Source organism: Melospiza melodia, chromosome 3, assembly GCF_035770615.1.
Source record: "Melospiza melodia melodia isolate bMelMel2 chromosome 3, bMelMel2.pri, whole genome shotgun sequence".
Lineage (NCBI taxonomy): Eukaryota > Metazoa > Chordata > Aves > Passeriformes > Passerellidae > Melospiza > Melospiza melodia.
Genome location: NC_086196.1, coordinates 2,530,726 through 2,547,076, shown reverse-complemented (window position 1 = coordinate 2,547,076; position 16,351 = coordinate 2,530,726). Strand labels below are relative to the sequence as shown.

At 37.4% G+C, this 16,351-nt stretch overlaps 1 protein-coding gene across 1 annotated transcript in view; it reads left to right on the top strand.

Annotated features, from left to right (window-relative positions):
- RNGTT (RNA guanylyltransferase and 5'-phosphatase) overlaps positions 1 to 16,351 on the top strand; it is a 169,364-nt gene that overhangs the window by 68,772 nt on the left and 84,241 nt on the right. Inside the window, exon 12 of the mRNA XM_063150641.1 lies at positions 9,859 to 9,927. Coding sequence (XP_063006711.1) covers positions 9,859 to 9,927 — 69 coding nt within the window. The remainder of the gene's footprint in view (positions 1 to 9,858; positions 9,928 to 16,351) is intronic.

Below are 16,351 nucleotides of genomic sequence, written 5' to 3'. Positions count from 1 at the left end.
TAGGGAGCTTGCAAGCATCAGTGTCATGAGAGCCTTGCTCAGTTAAGACATTACAAACTTTACTGAGCATCTTTCGACCATTCAGGAGTGTCATAGATTGCAGCTAATGCATAAATAGATCAAAGCATTTGCTACTGGAGCCTTTTGAATCTCCTGTGGCTCCAGCAACACTGTCATCTCAGGTGGGTGCGTTCTGCCAGGCAGGAAAGTGTGGGGAGAGTGATGTGGGTGACATCCCTATGCCTAAAAGAAAGAAAATGAAGGCACCATGCAGTTTGAAACAGAGAACTGTGAAGAGCACAGTACATGAAATGGCCAAGCCATGAAATATATTGCTGTTTCTTTGTCAGGAAAAATAAATATGAAATATTGCTGTTTGGCAGGGTCATTCCCACAAAGCTTCAAGGAGTTCACATTTCTCTAATATTGAGGCTATCACAAAAATCAAAGTTTCTTGGAGGAGCTTATTTCTGTTATTTGAAAGTAGCATTTGAAAACATCGTAGTTAATTGATGTCAGTTTCTCAATTGTGTTTTTGAGAAGAGATTGACAGTGAGAAATGCCTCATGCTTATTTTGAATTCAGGAATGCAGATGTGCTGTCAAATTAAGCATGAACACACATAGTGCTTATGTTATTCTTGGGTATTGTTTTGAATATATTAGGTGCATAACCTTTGGAGTTGTTCACTCAGAACCAGCACATGGGTGACAGCTCAGTGGGCCTCTTACTGTAGCATGCTCTAGGTTTTTCTAAGATGTCTCCAAATAATTAAGAAATATGGTATACAGCTAGTGTTATTAGCATATTTGAAGAGTCCTGTTAGTGAATTAGCTGCAAAGCCAAGAGGATATAAAAAAAAAAAAAAAATAAGAACCATCAAACTTGATTTCCTGCCACCCTCACAATGTATTTTTCTCTTGTCCACAATAGCATTTTTTTCCTATGTGACTGGGTAGTGAAATCAAGCTAATGTGGCACTTAGACTTTCACATCCAAGGTTGCATCCCAACACGCTTTTTCCTAAGAGGTGCCTCATGGCACAAAGCAAGCTACAGGGTCAAATCTCTTTGGCTTTGTTGCTTGGAGGTGTTGCTCATTCCCTCTCACATAAATAAACTGGAGTATAAACTGGACTTTCTATTGCTTTTCTCTCCTGGAAAAAATATATGGGCTCCAGTGAAGACTTTTCTGCAGAATTGCTGTTCTAAAAGGTAATGAAGAGTAGTGTCATTAGAATGCTAATGACCAGTCATTAGTAGTTTGGGCCCTTGTCAGTCACTGACTATGAAATTATATGGGCAAATGGTTGAGGAAGACACTCTGCAGTGGTTGTGGTTCTTGAAATTATGTTATTTTTGGTCTGTGGTCTGCTGACTAGCACTAAGTCTTCAGCATATTTGACTTTTACATGTTTGACTTTGACACACAGGAGTCTGGGAGCCCTGCACGTCGCACTTTTCAGCAGGAAACAGACTGCTTGGAGCCAAAGTGCAGGCTGCAGGTACCAGTGGCAGCCCACATCTACAGCCTTTCAGCCTCATCCACTTGGAATGCAAGAGGGCCATCAAATGAGAACATGTTTATAATTCTTCTGAGAGGGCTGTTGTACCAATGAGATATATAAATGTTTGTTTCAATGCTCATGCATTGAACTGAGTCTCTAACTAGTTGTAGACAGAAGGGAGTACATAGTTGCCAGAGCAAACCCAGAATTAGGTCACCTTCCTTCCTCTCTGTGCATGCACCTGGCTGTTGCCACTTCATGTTATTTCAACTTTGCTGCTCCCACTGTTACTAGTGCAGAGCTTGTGGAGGTTCCCTGGAAGTGCCCAGGTGACTTCCTGTCCTGCTGTCACGGGCTGTACATGGGAGAGGTGACCCCTGGTAAATCTGACCTCCACAAAGCGCTGGGAAATACAAGAAAGTGACCCTCCCACTAAAGGATTTCTTCTTGCCATTATCTGTAATGAAAACAAATGGAAGGCTGTCAGTGAATGGCTTTTTGTGGAATGTGAATTTCAGATTGAGCATCCTCTAACAGTGTTTTGCTAGATGAGCTGTTAGGACCATATGTATTTGAATCCCATGAGCGATGCTCAGAAGGGTAAAGCAGTGTATTCTCTACAGCAATGCTTGCTAAACATCCATGGAGGAGTGTAGACAGGAAGCTACACATATTCCTCTAGCAAAAAAATGTTTGTTGCTAGAAACTGGTCAGTCTGTGAAGTATTCAGTATTATTAAACACACCTTTGATTGACCTTTCAAAAGAGAGAAACATGCCTTGCACACTCACTTTTTTTGGGCTGCAAGTTTCCTATCTTTAGCAAGTCAATAGTGCTGGATTCTGGTCTAGTGTGTTTAAAATTATTAGGGTATTCCTTATGGAATTTTTAAAACATACTTCAGTGACCAGTTGTTGCCAATGTGTTTTTGTTGTGGCTGTTGGCTATTCCTACACCTAACAGATGGCACTCGTGTACATTGACAAGCTGTGGGATAGCTGAGCATTACTAATAAAACCTATCACATGTTAAACTTGACCTGACATTAATCAAGTTTTGAATGCTACAAATGATTCATGGATAATAATTAGTCTCTTGATCATATTAGTGAACATCAGTCTCACAATGCTGCCATTATCTGCTTTCATTCTTATAGGGAACAAATCTATTGCCATAATTAGGTGTTTTTCATATCTTTTGAGCCAAAATGTTCTGTATGATTAACTTGGTAAAGAGGTTATTTTTAGTCTTTCAGTATGATTGATTTCAGAGCTTCTAGTAAATTAACAAACTGAAAGGTTTTCCATGAAATAATATTTTATAAAAAATATATATTTTAAAATCTTGTCAACTGAAAAATTCCCATGTGTCTTTACACAGTCATTTGGTATATTTTTCATCACCATATGATTCAGCTGTTGCCAGAGATTACACAGTTCAAAACAGTGGTGATTTTGTTAAACAGGTGAACCTTGGGATTTTACTTTTACTCTTTTTGTTTAGTTACTGGGTTACTGGTTGACATCAAGTGCTTTCAATATGTACGCGTTCATACAGACATAATAATGTTGGCAGCTTTTCTCTGGTTTTGTCTAGAATTAGCATCTTGAGTTGGATGGCTGTGTGAAAGCTAGGATTCGAGCTTTAAGCATGAATTTTTTAAAGTATTTTCATACAGTTTTACAGCCCTGATTTTACAGCCCAAAAGCATGAAATTTCTTTTTAAGTAATGAGCAAGTGAGAAGTTTATACTTTGTGTTCCTTATGCAGTTAGGGCAAAGTAGATAATTTCACTGGTTTACTAAAAATGTAGCAGTTATCTTCAATATGTGTTGGTTCCTAATTAGCATAGGAAACTTCTTTAAGCAATTACTTCTTAGAGAGCTCAGTTTTTAATTTATTTTCTACAGTTTTTGATCCTACTTTTCCTTTATGCATATTTTAGATCATTGACATGGGCCAGGAAATATTTTGTTACTTCATAATTTTTTCTTAGCATATTAGCTTTAGAATATTTAGTATAAGCTGTAATTTTCTGACGGTACTCTCACTTATTATGATGCTTTTTCTTTCTTGCCTTTTATTGCTGGTAAAATAAATACAGCTCAATATAATGACTAATGAAGGAGGATTCATTATAGTATTGGACATTACCCTGATGCAGATACACTTCAGCTGATACTGTTCTTACACTGTTTATTTGATGTAAGGTAGCATATCATATTTTGATTAGGAAATGAGACTGATGCAGGGGAAACCGGGTCATGTTACATTATTGAAAGTCTGCTTTTCAGCATTTTTATAGGTCATTTGGAGGAAAACTTGAAATCATGTTTATGAGAGATCATTTGTGGTTTTGAGAGGGAAATGAATGTTAACAATGAAGCAGAAATCTTTACTTTATGACCATGTGTTAAGTCACACTCCTGAGACCACGGGCTGTGATTTCAGGAACTTCAGAGCTACTTGGAAGGAGCCACTTTGAGGCAAGCAACCAGTCAAATTGGCTGGTCAAATACTTTGGCAAGTGCTCAAGGATGCAGAGATCTTCTTGAAAGGAGACTCCTGTGAAAGAGAACAGGGAGTGCATTTTTTCTTGCTGCTGTGGCCCTTCTGGAATATTCTGTCTAGTCTAAATGGCATGTTTAATTTGATAAAAAAATTGTATCTGTGGGATATCTTTTGGGGACACATTGAAATTTTTGAAAGTTACATCTGCTTCCTTGTGAAATGTTTGAAATGTGAACCTTGTTTCTAAAAAAAACCTCTAGGAGATGTCTTGGTCAGAATCTAAAAAGAGGAGCAAGGAAGAAAAGTAGAAGGAAGAAAAAGTTGCTGAGAAATAGGAATTAATTTTTTAATTGCAAAGGCTGTACTTCATTGGACAGCTTAATGAAGATTGTGATTCTCCATCACAGCATGCTCTAATTTGAGATTGCAGAGCTTTCTAAATAAATTACTTGGCACTTGAGCATATCTTTTGAAGAGGAACTTAAATATGTGTGAGAGGAGATGGTTTCATCCTCATATCTGTCTGAAAGTTAGTATGAAATGGTGATCCAGATCATGTCTGGTTTGGAGCAGGGAGGGTAGGAAGCAATAAAACTGCCAGAGATGTGTCTTTGATCCTCTCCCACCCACCCTCAGATTGTTAATTTAGTCTAGGTTTGTTTAGATCAGCTGTTTTACTTGCAGTGCAATGTTAGAGGAGTTGTTGGTATCCTGGATGTGAAAAAGATAAAAGTCTGCGTGTATTGAGTTTCATGTGTTTGTTTTTGTTTTTTTTTTTTTTTTTCTTTTTCCTTTTTTAAATCTATACTTCAGAAGGTGTGTGCTCCCTTTAATCCCCAAAACCATGAATTCCCGGGAGTCAGTAAAGTTTGTTTTGAAAGTTTTACCATGTATTTGTGGTAATTCAGTCAGTGAACCGAAGTCAAAACTTCTCTGAACACTTTGGCTTGGGCTCTATTTCTGTTAAAATGTGATCTAGCCAACTTCTATCTGTGTAAAGTTTGAGATTCTGGATTTAATTTTTAAATAATATATGAAACTTTTCTCCCCTATGACATAGTCACTCACAGGTTTGATGATTTTTTGCTTTGAGACTGAAAGCAGCTGTTTGGTTCTTGATACTTTCTCTGCTTTTAGACACAGAACAAACCAAAGAAGAAGTGGTGCTGCAGGACAGGGGAAACTGGAAAGATTCTGGTGAGGAGGAAGGAGCTACAGCCATAGCTTGGAGGACCACTTCCCTCACTTGACATTAAGCTGCATTTGATAGTATTTGGGAGCATCGCACAGCAGCCTGTGTATCTTCTGAAAGGAAGCTTATACCCCACCAAATACATGCTTACTTCTTTTCCAGGAGGCCTCCTTTTAAAAATATACTATTTGCAAGCTGGAGTGTAGAATGTTAGTAGCTTGGATGATAGTTCCATCATTGCCTGATACAGACTGATGTGCTTTTGGGAAATGTGATAGCTGGGATGAAGCTGAGCCAGACTATTTTTGCATTATTTTAACTGATCTTAGCATAAACATCATTCTGTGGGATTTCTGATGTCATTCAAAATCAGGATTTATGAAGATTTATGTAGTAGGTTATCTACAGAGATTTATGAACTCATGTTTATAAACTCAGCGGTTGTCAGGATGTGAGAATTTCTTTGAGGTTGATGGAGAGGGCTGTCATCCTTGGAGAAAGGGATGGTCCTTTAAGTTGGACTAAAACCTAAGATGGTGAAGATGCTCGTTCTGTGAAGTTAGGAATGACAGTAGGGCCATGTATGAAGGTGTTTTATGTTCTGGCTGACTGACAATTCAATTAATAGTTTATTTGTAACTAATACTTTAGAGTGAAGTATGTTCCCTGTTACAACTCTGTAGAGTGAACAGATCCAGATGATCAGTGATTTGAAGATGGGTCTGGAAAACACCACAGGGACTGCAGGCAGAGTTGTTCTATCTTGACTTGAAGTGAAGCATATAGCAGTTCTGAAATTAAAAAAGCAAGGAAAAGGGACATGTATTTTTCTTGTATTATTACATTCAAAGGGTTTTTTCTGTATCCCTAAGTATTTCAGGAGGCTAGCAAGCAGTGTCAGTTTTGAATCAGAAATACAGACAAAATGGTTAGCAGTATTTGCATATTGTGACACAGGAGATCAATGATTGTGATGTGTGTGCAAGGACCTTAGCAAAATTATTTTGTAGAAAGTCAGTATGACTTTGCAGAGTCATCTTTATATTTTAGAATCCTCATAACTCACATTGTGTTGTGTTTCCATGAGGTTTTTTAAGTAAGGGGAAGGAAAAGGCATAGTAGTACTTGCTGGACTTATTTATTTTATGAATAATGTAGTATCATTGAACATTAATGAAAACCTACTAGCATTGCATGGAATCTGCATGCACCTAAATTTTCTCCCCTTCCTGCTGAAGGAGCAAAGTGATTTCTTTGTTGGTATAAGTACAGAGAGATCTCTAAAGCGTGAATTTTCAATTATCCACAGAAGAACTGCTGACTGGTTCAGTGTTTTAGCAAAATCAGCTTCAGCAAGTTATTAGTGCTCTTTTGCTGCTCTTCTTCTCAGTGGTTAAGGAGCAAGGAGAAATCCTGTTATTCATCATACAGCTCCACTCAATCCATGCAATTATACCATTCTTTTCCTTAGAGAAGTGTTATTAGATGTAGGGATAATTTTAAATTTAGTTGAAAAGTATGAAAGAAAAAGTTTTAAATAATAAACTGTAATATGAGTATATGGTTTATTGCAGTGTTCATAGGGAAGAAGGAAACTGGAAGGAGTGAATAAAGGAGATCTCAGGTGGAACTAGATGCCATGAGGCAACATGGAATTGGATGCCAGAAGAGCTGGTTCACATGCATCATTTCCCCATTTTTTATAAAATGTCATTGAGATGCATTGCACTTTTTCTGATCCATGGCAGTCATCCCAGTCAAGCAGGTGTGCCATTTATCATGGCTCCGATTAAAAAAGACCATTCTGTTCAAGTTAATTAGAAATTTGAATGTGTGGAATGTTGAGCAACGTTTTTTAAAAGATGAACCATGATATTTTCATTTGAAGTTCATAAACTGAAAAATATAACTTTTTTAGAGTAAAAAATACTAGCTTGTATGTCAGACATTCTTTTTCTGCACATTTCCATGTCATTCCAAACCTTCTGCAATATTCAATATCTGTGTATTCTGCTGGTCACAGACAACTTTACATAGTTTCATTCTCAAGAAAATTTTTATGGGAATAATGCCAGGGAAAATGTACATTTCTTCCTCAATTCCCTCCCCCCAGTTGCTAATCCTTTCTGGTCAAAATTCCTTTCTAGAGAGAGTGTTATCATTCAAATGCATGTAATTGATCTAATGAGAATGAAAGCAGAATAACTGAGAGTACAAAGAAGTGTAGTTATCTGTTGAGGCTTGCTCTGGATTTAAAATCCTTTTGTCTTTGATGTCTAATTGACACTTGGGAGGAGCTGTCTTAGTGAAAACACCATGGGCCTCCAAACAGAACATGTTTGACTCTGCAACTGGGTGGGAGATTTATTGGACAGATTCCTTTACATTTTGTAATTCTGGCTAAGTAGTGAATGAAAAGTATCAGAATGTATTTCTGAAATGGAAAAATTTTGATTTTATATTTTTATCTCAATTTATCAAGTTGTAATAGTACTTGAATGTAAAGTTCTTTCTAAAACTACGTGTTCACCAGAGTGGAGAGAGTTGCAGGCCAACCAGCATGATAATTATTTTCTGCTTTTGCACATACTCCAACTTTGAAGATTGTTTCTATATTCTGAAGTTTTATTTTGGGATGGAATACGTAATTCAGTTCTGTAAGCTCCAACACTGAAGTAACTGTCTCCTCAAATTGCAATTTCCTTAACAACTTCAAAAACAGAGGCAGAAACGGAGATGATTTGATTCCTCTCTTTGCCACCTTTGGTTAGGTTTCTCAGAAGTTTATAAAAAGTAGTCTTAACTAATTAGAAGTTTCTGTTTTGTTTTTGTTTGCTTGTTTTTTGTTTGTTTGTTTTTTAAATATCATTATTCCTTAATATTAACATTGTTCAGTGAGAGGTTTTTTGGTACCTGAATTTAATGAAATCAGTCTTGTGCATTTTTGTAAGTTTGAAGCATACTCTTATTACAGATGACTGGCCAGTCAGTTTTGGTAAGTAACTTGCAAGGGATCCATGGAAGACTTAGTTAGTGTAGAAATTTAAAAACTCCACTGTTTAAAAAACTTTTTGACATGTGTTTAAATATTTTTCCAGTGCACTCATTGCTCTAATAAAAACAGAGACTGACAGTGGATTTATGAAAGAATTTGGAATTATTTTATTGTTATTTTGTGTAGTCATATGGTAGCAGATGCATTACATTGTGAACTTCAGCTATGAATTTCAAGATAGCAACAAGTTAGCAGCAAGGTGCAGCTTCAAGTTTCAATTATGGCTTTTCTCTTCTAAACAATTTATTTTCATCAGAATTAAATATTCTTAAAGTACTTTTCCACTTGAGAGTACTCTCATAGTGTGTTTTTTTCCCAGTTAAATTAGATCTAAAAGTTGAATAGTGAAAGCCTTCCTTGTTGTTGGAGATATAGGGACAATATATCTCTGGGTAAGAGAAAAAACTAGTTTTTTATAGGAAAATGATCAGTCATTCTGTGCAAACAGTTACAGGTTTAAGTGAAATATGCTGAATCATTATTGTTTGAAGTATTTGGCCAACAAGCTTTTGATCCACAAAACATAAAATTGCATTGCCTTTACTTGTACAGCCTTAGTAGGATACAAATGTTAATTCTCAGCTCCTTTCATACTTTATTGACTTCATTTGAATAATTTAGTCATAATTTGGTCAGCAGGTCATTAAGTGTAGCTCTAGGAAGGAAATTGTACAAAATTAGCGAACCAGGCCAAAATGATGCTTTTAAAACTGACTGTGATTTACTGATTCTGTATTTGCTATGTTTTATCACCATGTGGTTACTTTTACGCCAAAGTTTTTTCAAATATTACTAAAAGTATCTCCAACTTCAGGACAGAGTCTTCATCTGAACAGTAAAACAAATTGAAATTAATAAAGAGATATTTTGGTAATTCTCCTAATTTTTTGCTATTACTTGTCAGTTGTAATTCTCCTTAGTTATTTGCTTTTCCTTAGGCAAGTCAGAATTTAATATGGAAGTATATCATCAATTCTCAGAACTGTTGACTAGCTGGTTTCAGTAATTTGTTTAATTAGATGGTTTTTCTGTGGTTAATTCATCTTGATGGATATATTTACCTCCATACAGAATTCACTGTCATTGAAAGCATTAAATAGAATATTCAATATTTATATTCAAGATACAAATTAATTCAAAGAGTTGGTTTTACAGTCATGTAGCTGTGTTACTGGCTTATGCCCTAGTTAGGAAGTCTGTCAAACATGAATTTCAAATGATGCCCTGAAGTATTTTTCAAGAAATAAGTTCAATCTAAAGTTCTACTTGTGTGTTAAAATGGCAAATGGATTTTTGATTTGCCTACAAATGACTGTAGTGTCCTGTATTAGAATTGATATTCCTTAGTTTTCTAGTATATAGAATCGTCTTGGCTTCTAAGTATTTCTTTTTGGACAAATGATTTTCTAGCCTTGAGTATTCTTTGTAGAAACTGCTACTTTGTTGACGTTGACATTTCCCAAGCTCTAACGTTAAACCATAAATAAGCTGTTTATTGGCAAACGATTGCAGTAGTAGCATATAATCCACTACTGCTCACTTTGATGTGCATTTCTCTATGGAAAAAGATTTTCTTTCTCTTTTGTTCTACAGCTCCTGGAAGGAAACTTTGCCAGAGAAGTTAGCCATGAAGTGGATGGACTAATATTTCAGCCTACAGGAGTAAGTAGCATAAAAAATGGATTTTTTCTCCCTTTAGTTCCAGATGAAATTCTCGCTCTCCCTCCTTACTCATCCATCTACTAGCTAGCTAATCTTTGTTTTGGTCAGGATTACTTGGCAGTGTTGTTTCTGACTGGTTGCTATCTCATTTGTAGTATGTGTGATCTCTTACTAATTAACAGTGGTAGTGTCAGGAATCATCTCATGTTTTTTTAGAGTATGTGCTATGGATGTGTGCTGCTAAATAATGAAGGATTTTCTCTGTCTGCATGCATTCCTTGAATCTTTCAACCATTAATTTGAGCTCTCACGTTATTTTGCTTTTTCAAGGATGTTCACACGTTAAAATTTCATTAAAATTTTTGACTCATGTTGTTTTAGTGCAATTGAAACATGATAAATTCTTGAGCCATGTCTGCCAGTGTAAAGGTATATGAGTGGCCTGGGGAGAAGTTACCAGAAGTACGGCAGACAACCAGAAAAAATAATGCAAGTGGTTCTCAAGCTAGCATGGCCTCATCTATTCTATTACTCCTCCTGTTGCATCAGATACAGTGGATACACTGCAGTGTGTATTGGCATAGATCATGGCTGGAGCCGCATCCATCTTGACTTTTTTCTTAGCTTGTAAATCATAGGATGGTTTGAGTTGGAAGGGACTGTAGAGATCATCTAATTCCAGTCCCTTCCAGAGGTGGGTAGGGACACCTTTTGCCCCACTCAACCTGGCCTTGAATACTTCCAGGGATGAGCATCCACAGCTTCGCCGGACAACCTGTTTCAGTGCCTGACCACCCTCATAATAAAGAATTTCTTCTGAATATCTAATCTAAACCTACTCTCTTTCAATTTGAAGCCATTCTGTCTTGTTCTGTCAATACATGCCCTTGTCAAGAGTCCGTCTCCATCTGTTTTTGTAGGCCCATCTTAGATATTGGAAGGCTGCTCTAAGGTCTGCCTGGAGCCTTCTCTTCTCCAGGTTAAACATCCCCAACTCCATGCCTGTCTTTGTAGGAGAGGTGCTGCAGCCCTGAGATCGTCTCAGTGGTCCTTCTCTGGGCTTGTTCTAGTAGGTCTGTGTCTTTCTTGTGCTGGGGTCCCAGAGCTGGGCACAGCACACCAGGTGGGCTCTCATGAGAGCACAGGGGCAGAATCGCCTCCCTTGCCCTGCTGCCCTCGCTTCCTGTGATGCAGTCCGGGGTGTGATTGCCTTTCTGGGCTGCAAATGCACACTGCCAGCTTCTGTTGAGCTTTTGGTCCACAAACACCCCCAAATCTTCCTCCCCAGGGAGAAAGTCTTGATCCATTCTCCACCCAGTTTGTGTTTGTGCTTGGGACTGCCCTGGCCCAGGTTCAGGACCTTGCATTTGGCCGTGTTGAGCTTCGATGTTTGCACAAGCCCACCTCAAGCCTGTCAGAGTCCTTCTGGATAGCATCCCTTCCTTTCAGTGTGTTGACTGAATCAAGTAAGGGATTGTTTTCAATTATTTCAAATTTGACAGATATTTCTCCCCTTCCAGCTACTCGTGGAAAGTACATGTGTATACTCTTCCAATTGAAACATATTTTTTCTGGTCTACTTTCTATACTGTAGATCTTAGCAAGGGATGATGACACTCCCATCTGGAAATAAGATACACCTCTCTATTTCAAGTTCTACATAATTAAGCAATTAAGCCACATACTTTTTTTTTTTTTATAGCTGTTGCCAATTTAAATCAGAACTACTAGGGTAAAGAGAGTTCACACTTTCATAAGAAATCCTGATGATATCTTAGAATACATTTAGAATTTAAAGCAATTGTAAAAGTTTCTCACAAGCACTTCCCTGAAAATTGGAGGTTAAGCTAAGCAAAGTTACTACACCGAAATTTGAAATTACCTTTTCTGCTTGAAATGAACTTGGTGAAGAATGCATCTCTTATTCACTGTTACAGGAAATCAATTTCTGATGTGTTTTGTTTTTAGAACTTGTGTTTTCTGACTTAGCACACTAAAAAACCCAACTAAACCAATTTTCTTTTATAAATGCTTATAAAGGTTATTCATCTTTAATGTATTTGTTTAAATTTTAATATTGTTTTTGAGTTTATGGAATGTAAGTTTGTTGCTTCTGTTATTAAGCTGATTTTCCTTGATGAAGCAATATGCAGTTTTCTCAGTGTAATGACTTTCTTAGTTGAGTAAGTATAAGTAAATGTACTGGTTTTCCACTACAGTAATATATTTAGAGTGAAAAATATTATTGTAGACCTGTTACTTGGGAAAGAAGCATTAAAGCTGAATAACTGAAGAGGATGAAGCTGATAGAGATGGCTTTTTTGTTATGTGATACAGAGGGAATAAATAAACAGGCAACAATGCAAGAACAACAGTATAACAGTGCATAAATGACCCCTTGAAAATATGAGCTGAAATAATTTTTGTGTTGTAGTTGAATGCACGATGTATTAGATCTTTTCAGAGAGAAAACAACAACCTCCTGTTGCTGACTGGGGTGTAAAGCCCTGAACTTTGGTTATTGTGAGGGTTACAGACCTTTATAAAACCTGTTTGTCTCAAGTGAAGAGATCACAACATATCCAGAAGAAAATTAAGAACCATATTTGTTGACACAATTGATCTTGCAGAAAAGAAAAGGATAGACAGAAATGAAGCTGAGTGTTAGAAGATCAGGGATCTTTTGGGAGCTCCTGAAATCCACTGTGTGCTTTGAGGAGTACACAAATGTAGACAGGAATTGAAGCAAAATCACAAAGAAGAATGAAGTGGCAGCAGAGGAGGATAAACAGAATGTCAACATGTACAGGCAGAAAATTCTTTGGGGAAAATTGCCCACATATACTGTATTTTTGCTAGGTGAAGATGAATGCAGAAGTTAACTATTTAATACAAGGAGAGTTGAGCTTATTAGTTCATATTGTTTGAAAGTCTTTTCTGAGTTTCTCTTCCCCTCTGCTCTGTTTTACTCAGAGGTGTTCCTCTTGTTGTCTGGTCTCAGACAAAGGCATCCAGACCTGGATATTCCCTGCTGTCCTGGTTCAGGGCAAATTTGGGAGAGAACCCCCAGAGGGGCTCCTCTAGAAAAGCAGATTCAATCGGCCCCTCCCCTCAACCGGTCCAGGAGAAAATACTTCGTTGGAGAAAAGTGGAAAAATCCTGTTTATTAAACAATGAAACCTAAACAACATTAAACAATAAAACCACTTGCTGCTCCAAAAGAGATGACAAACTCAGAAAGTCCCCTCCCTGGGTTGCAGTTCAGCTCACTCACTCTCTTATCAGTCCCTTATCAGTCCCTCAGTGCTGGAAATGCCGCGGCCCAGGCCCGGCCTGGTGGCCACAGGTGCCAGTGCTCTGCTGGGTGTTCAGTCCAGAGCAGGTTTAAACAGGTCCAAAGAAAAGAAAAAAAAAACACAGTCCAGGGAACTTCTTTGCCTCAGCTGGCTAAAACTAACTAAAACAAAGGAGAGCTCTGTCCCGCTCTCTGTCCATCCGCAGACAGCACAGTCCAGGAGCAGGAATGTGGAGGAGTGAGTGCAGTGTCTGAAAACAAACAGCGCGCTTCTTCTCTCCCCGCTTCACTCTCTGGAACAAGGCTTAAACGTGCAAAACGTATTATTCAGCATCAGCAGAAGAGACAACTGGGGATAAAAGCATCATATAGGCAACCCAGGACACCTGCTAGCTACAGGCAGCACTGGTACTGGGAGTCAATGGATGGAGAAAGGATATTTTGTTAGTTTGAAGTTTGGTTTAATTCTGATTTGCAATAAAACTCAAAATATCCAAAATTATCTGTGAATATGCTTTTAGCCTCTAAGAGCTCTTAGTTTTCTCACTTTTCTCTTTGGTTTGAAGAGATTTGGTATCAAGTGCCTCTGTATTAGTCCAGTTTTGAGAAATTGGTATACTTTAATGAGAAGGGATTTGTGAAAAAGTTTTACTACTGAATCTAGGGTTTCAGTTAGATGTAAGAAGAGTTTGTTTTCTTCTGTTAGTATTCCTATTTAAATTCTTATTATGAATAGCAGGGTTCTTGTACTGAAGCAGAAATTATTTTGCATTGTGATTCATGATGGTAGAAGCAACATTAAGGAGTAAGGAGATTTTTTTCTGCCTGTACAGGTTAGGTTTTTTTTGTGTGATCAGACTAACTGAGCATTATTATTCCTAACTCATTGTTTACTTGAATTACTTATATTGGTTATTGCTCAGGGTATACAAAAGCTTTCCTTTCACAGTGACTGTTGAAAGGCAATGGCTGAGGCATCCTATCTTCTGATTTCCTCCCTTCTCAGATCATGAGATTCTCAGATTTCCTCCCTTTGACAGATCATGAGAAGAGTGTGTTTAGTGGATGTGATGGATGTTTTTGCCTCGTTTAGGATTTAAGAATGATTTGTAGGTAGCTTGATGTGATGTGTGGTTCTTACGCAATTTTTGCATTAACATATCCTACTCTTAACAGCTCCATTGCAAGAGGCAAATGTCTTCTTACTGTTGCTTCTCATCTTCCCTTTGTACTCTTTCCTTTACTCTTTTTCTCTTCATGCATTCTCTTTATCCAGCAGCCCTTTCCTCATTCCTTTTGATTTCACTTCTCTGTTGCCTCTCCCTGACACTTCTTTTCCTTACATCATTGCCTATCCATTTAAGGTCCTCTCACTATAACTCCCATATGCCTAAATCAGCTCTGTTCCATCTGATCAACTTTCTGGTTCCTGTACCTGTAACAGGTTGGCAGAGCAGGGCCCAAAGGTAAGTACTGAGCAGAAGTAAAACCGAGCAGCAGGAAATGTCATGGACAGGGATCTCACCCTGGGACCATGCCCCAGACAAAGAGTGAGTTAGTTGAAATGTGAAAGCCACATGCCTTATTTACAGATTACAAATGCTTATGTAAAGACTGGAAGATTTCAGTCCTTTTTTTTTTTTTTTTTTAAATATTGTTTCAAAACAGGAAACTTCTTACATTTGTTTTAGAACACTTGCAGTTTAGCAGCCTGTATGTTTTTAATGAAAATCTCAGAAATGGCCTTTTCTGATGGCAGAATTGGCTCTCTGGCCTCTGCCCACTCATCAGTGAAATTACTTTTCATGTCTACCTTGTAAATCGTACTTTTGCTAAACATCTTAGACTGCCTAATTTTTATGCTAGTAATCTCCTAATAACCAGCTTTCTTGCTGACTAAAACTAATACTTTTCCTTTGCTTCGGGAAAGAATGTAGGAATTATTTTCTTACTTTAGCCAACTAAATGAAGACTCACTGGCCATCAGTTAGGAAGGCCTAAGGACAGCTTTTGAACATCTGTGAAAAACATGTATCAAAATTTAAAATCTTCTGCTTTGTGTTTGCCTCCTGAGCTCTGTTACATTTTTGCATTGGATCAGGCTGATTTCTGTTAGTACTCCTTCATGCTCTCATTTTGGATGAGGAATAAAGTCCAGTTGTGTGGAATTGGGATTTTTAGAGGGAAGGACGAAGGGCAGCTGCTGAGCTCTGTTCTTCTAAGATAAATGTTATTTTAAAGAACAGCTGAATTATTTAACATATAACTTCCCATACTGAATACTAATGGAAAGCTTAGCCTTTAAAATGAAAGAATAATGAATAGGTTTTTATAACTGAATAACATTGCATGAGTTATTACTATATCTTCCTTCCCTTCCCTTGGCAGACTTAGTGGTGATCTGAAATGCTTGGTTGCCTGTTAATTATTTGTGCTATTCCCATTGTATAATAGGCTGTGTTATTTTCTGTCATTGTGAAAGTTCTTCCAAAATCACTGAAGTTAAAACTGAATTCAATATCTCCAAAAGATACCACCAAATAAAATATCTCCATGATTTGTTTCATTAAGCAGTGCCAGTTTGTTATAAATAATTCTATATAATTGGAAAGCCTTTTCTTCCACAGTATATATTTTATCAAATGGTGTGTAAATCTTTAATCATAGGCATAGTCACTTGCTGGCTTATTTCTGAAGCTCAGATATCCTGTTCATCAGTGATGGGGTAACAATTATTGTCATGCATTTCTGGTGCAATAGCAAGTAATGGCTTCAGGCAGACTCAGATATACCAAATATACTCTCAATACCAAAGCTGATATATAAAGGCTCAGGAAGAATCATATAATAGCATAGATTTTTTTTGCTTCCAACAAATACATGTTTCTGGATTTAGTTTTCTATTTTTGTAGTGATTCATGTAAGATTTGGGGGCAATGGAACGGAATAGAATGGTGCAGACTATTTCAGCTGTAAGGGACAGTGATCATCTAATCCAACTGCCTGATCACTTCAGGGCTGACCAAAAATTTAGGCATGTTATTAAGCACATTGAGCCTTAAAACAGTGACACCTCTGGGGCATTGACCACCTCTCTAGGAAGCCTGTTCAATGCTTCACCATCCTCTC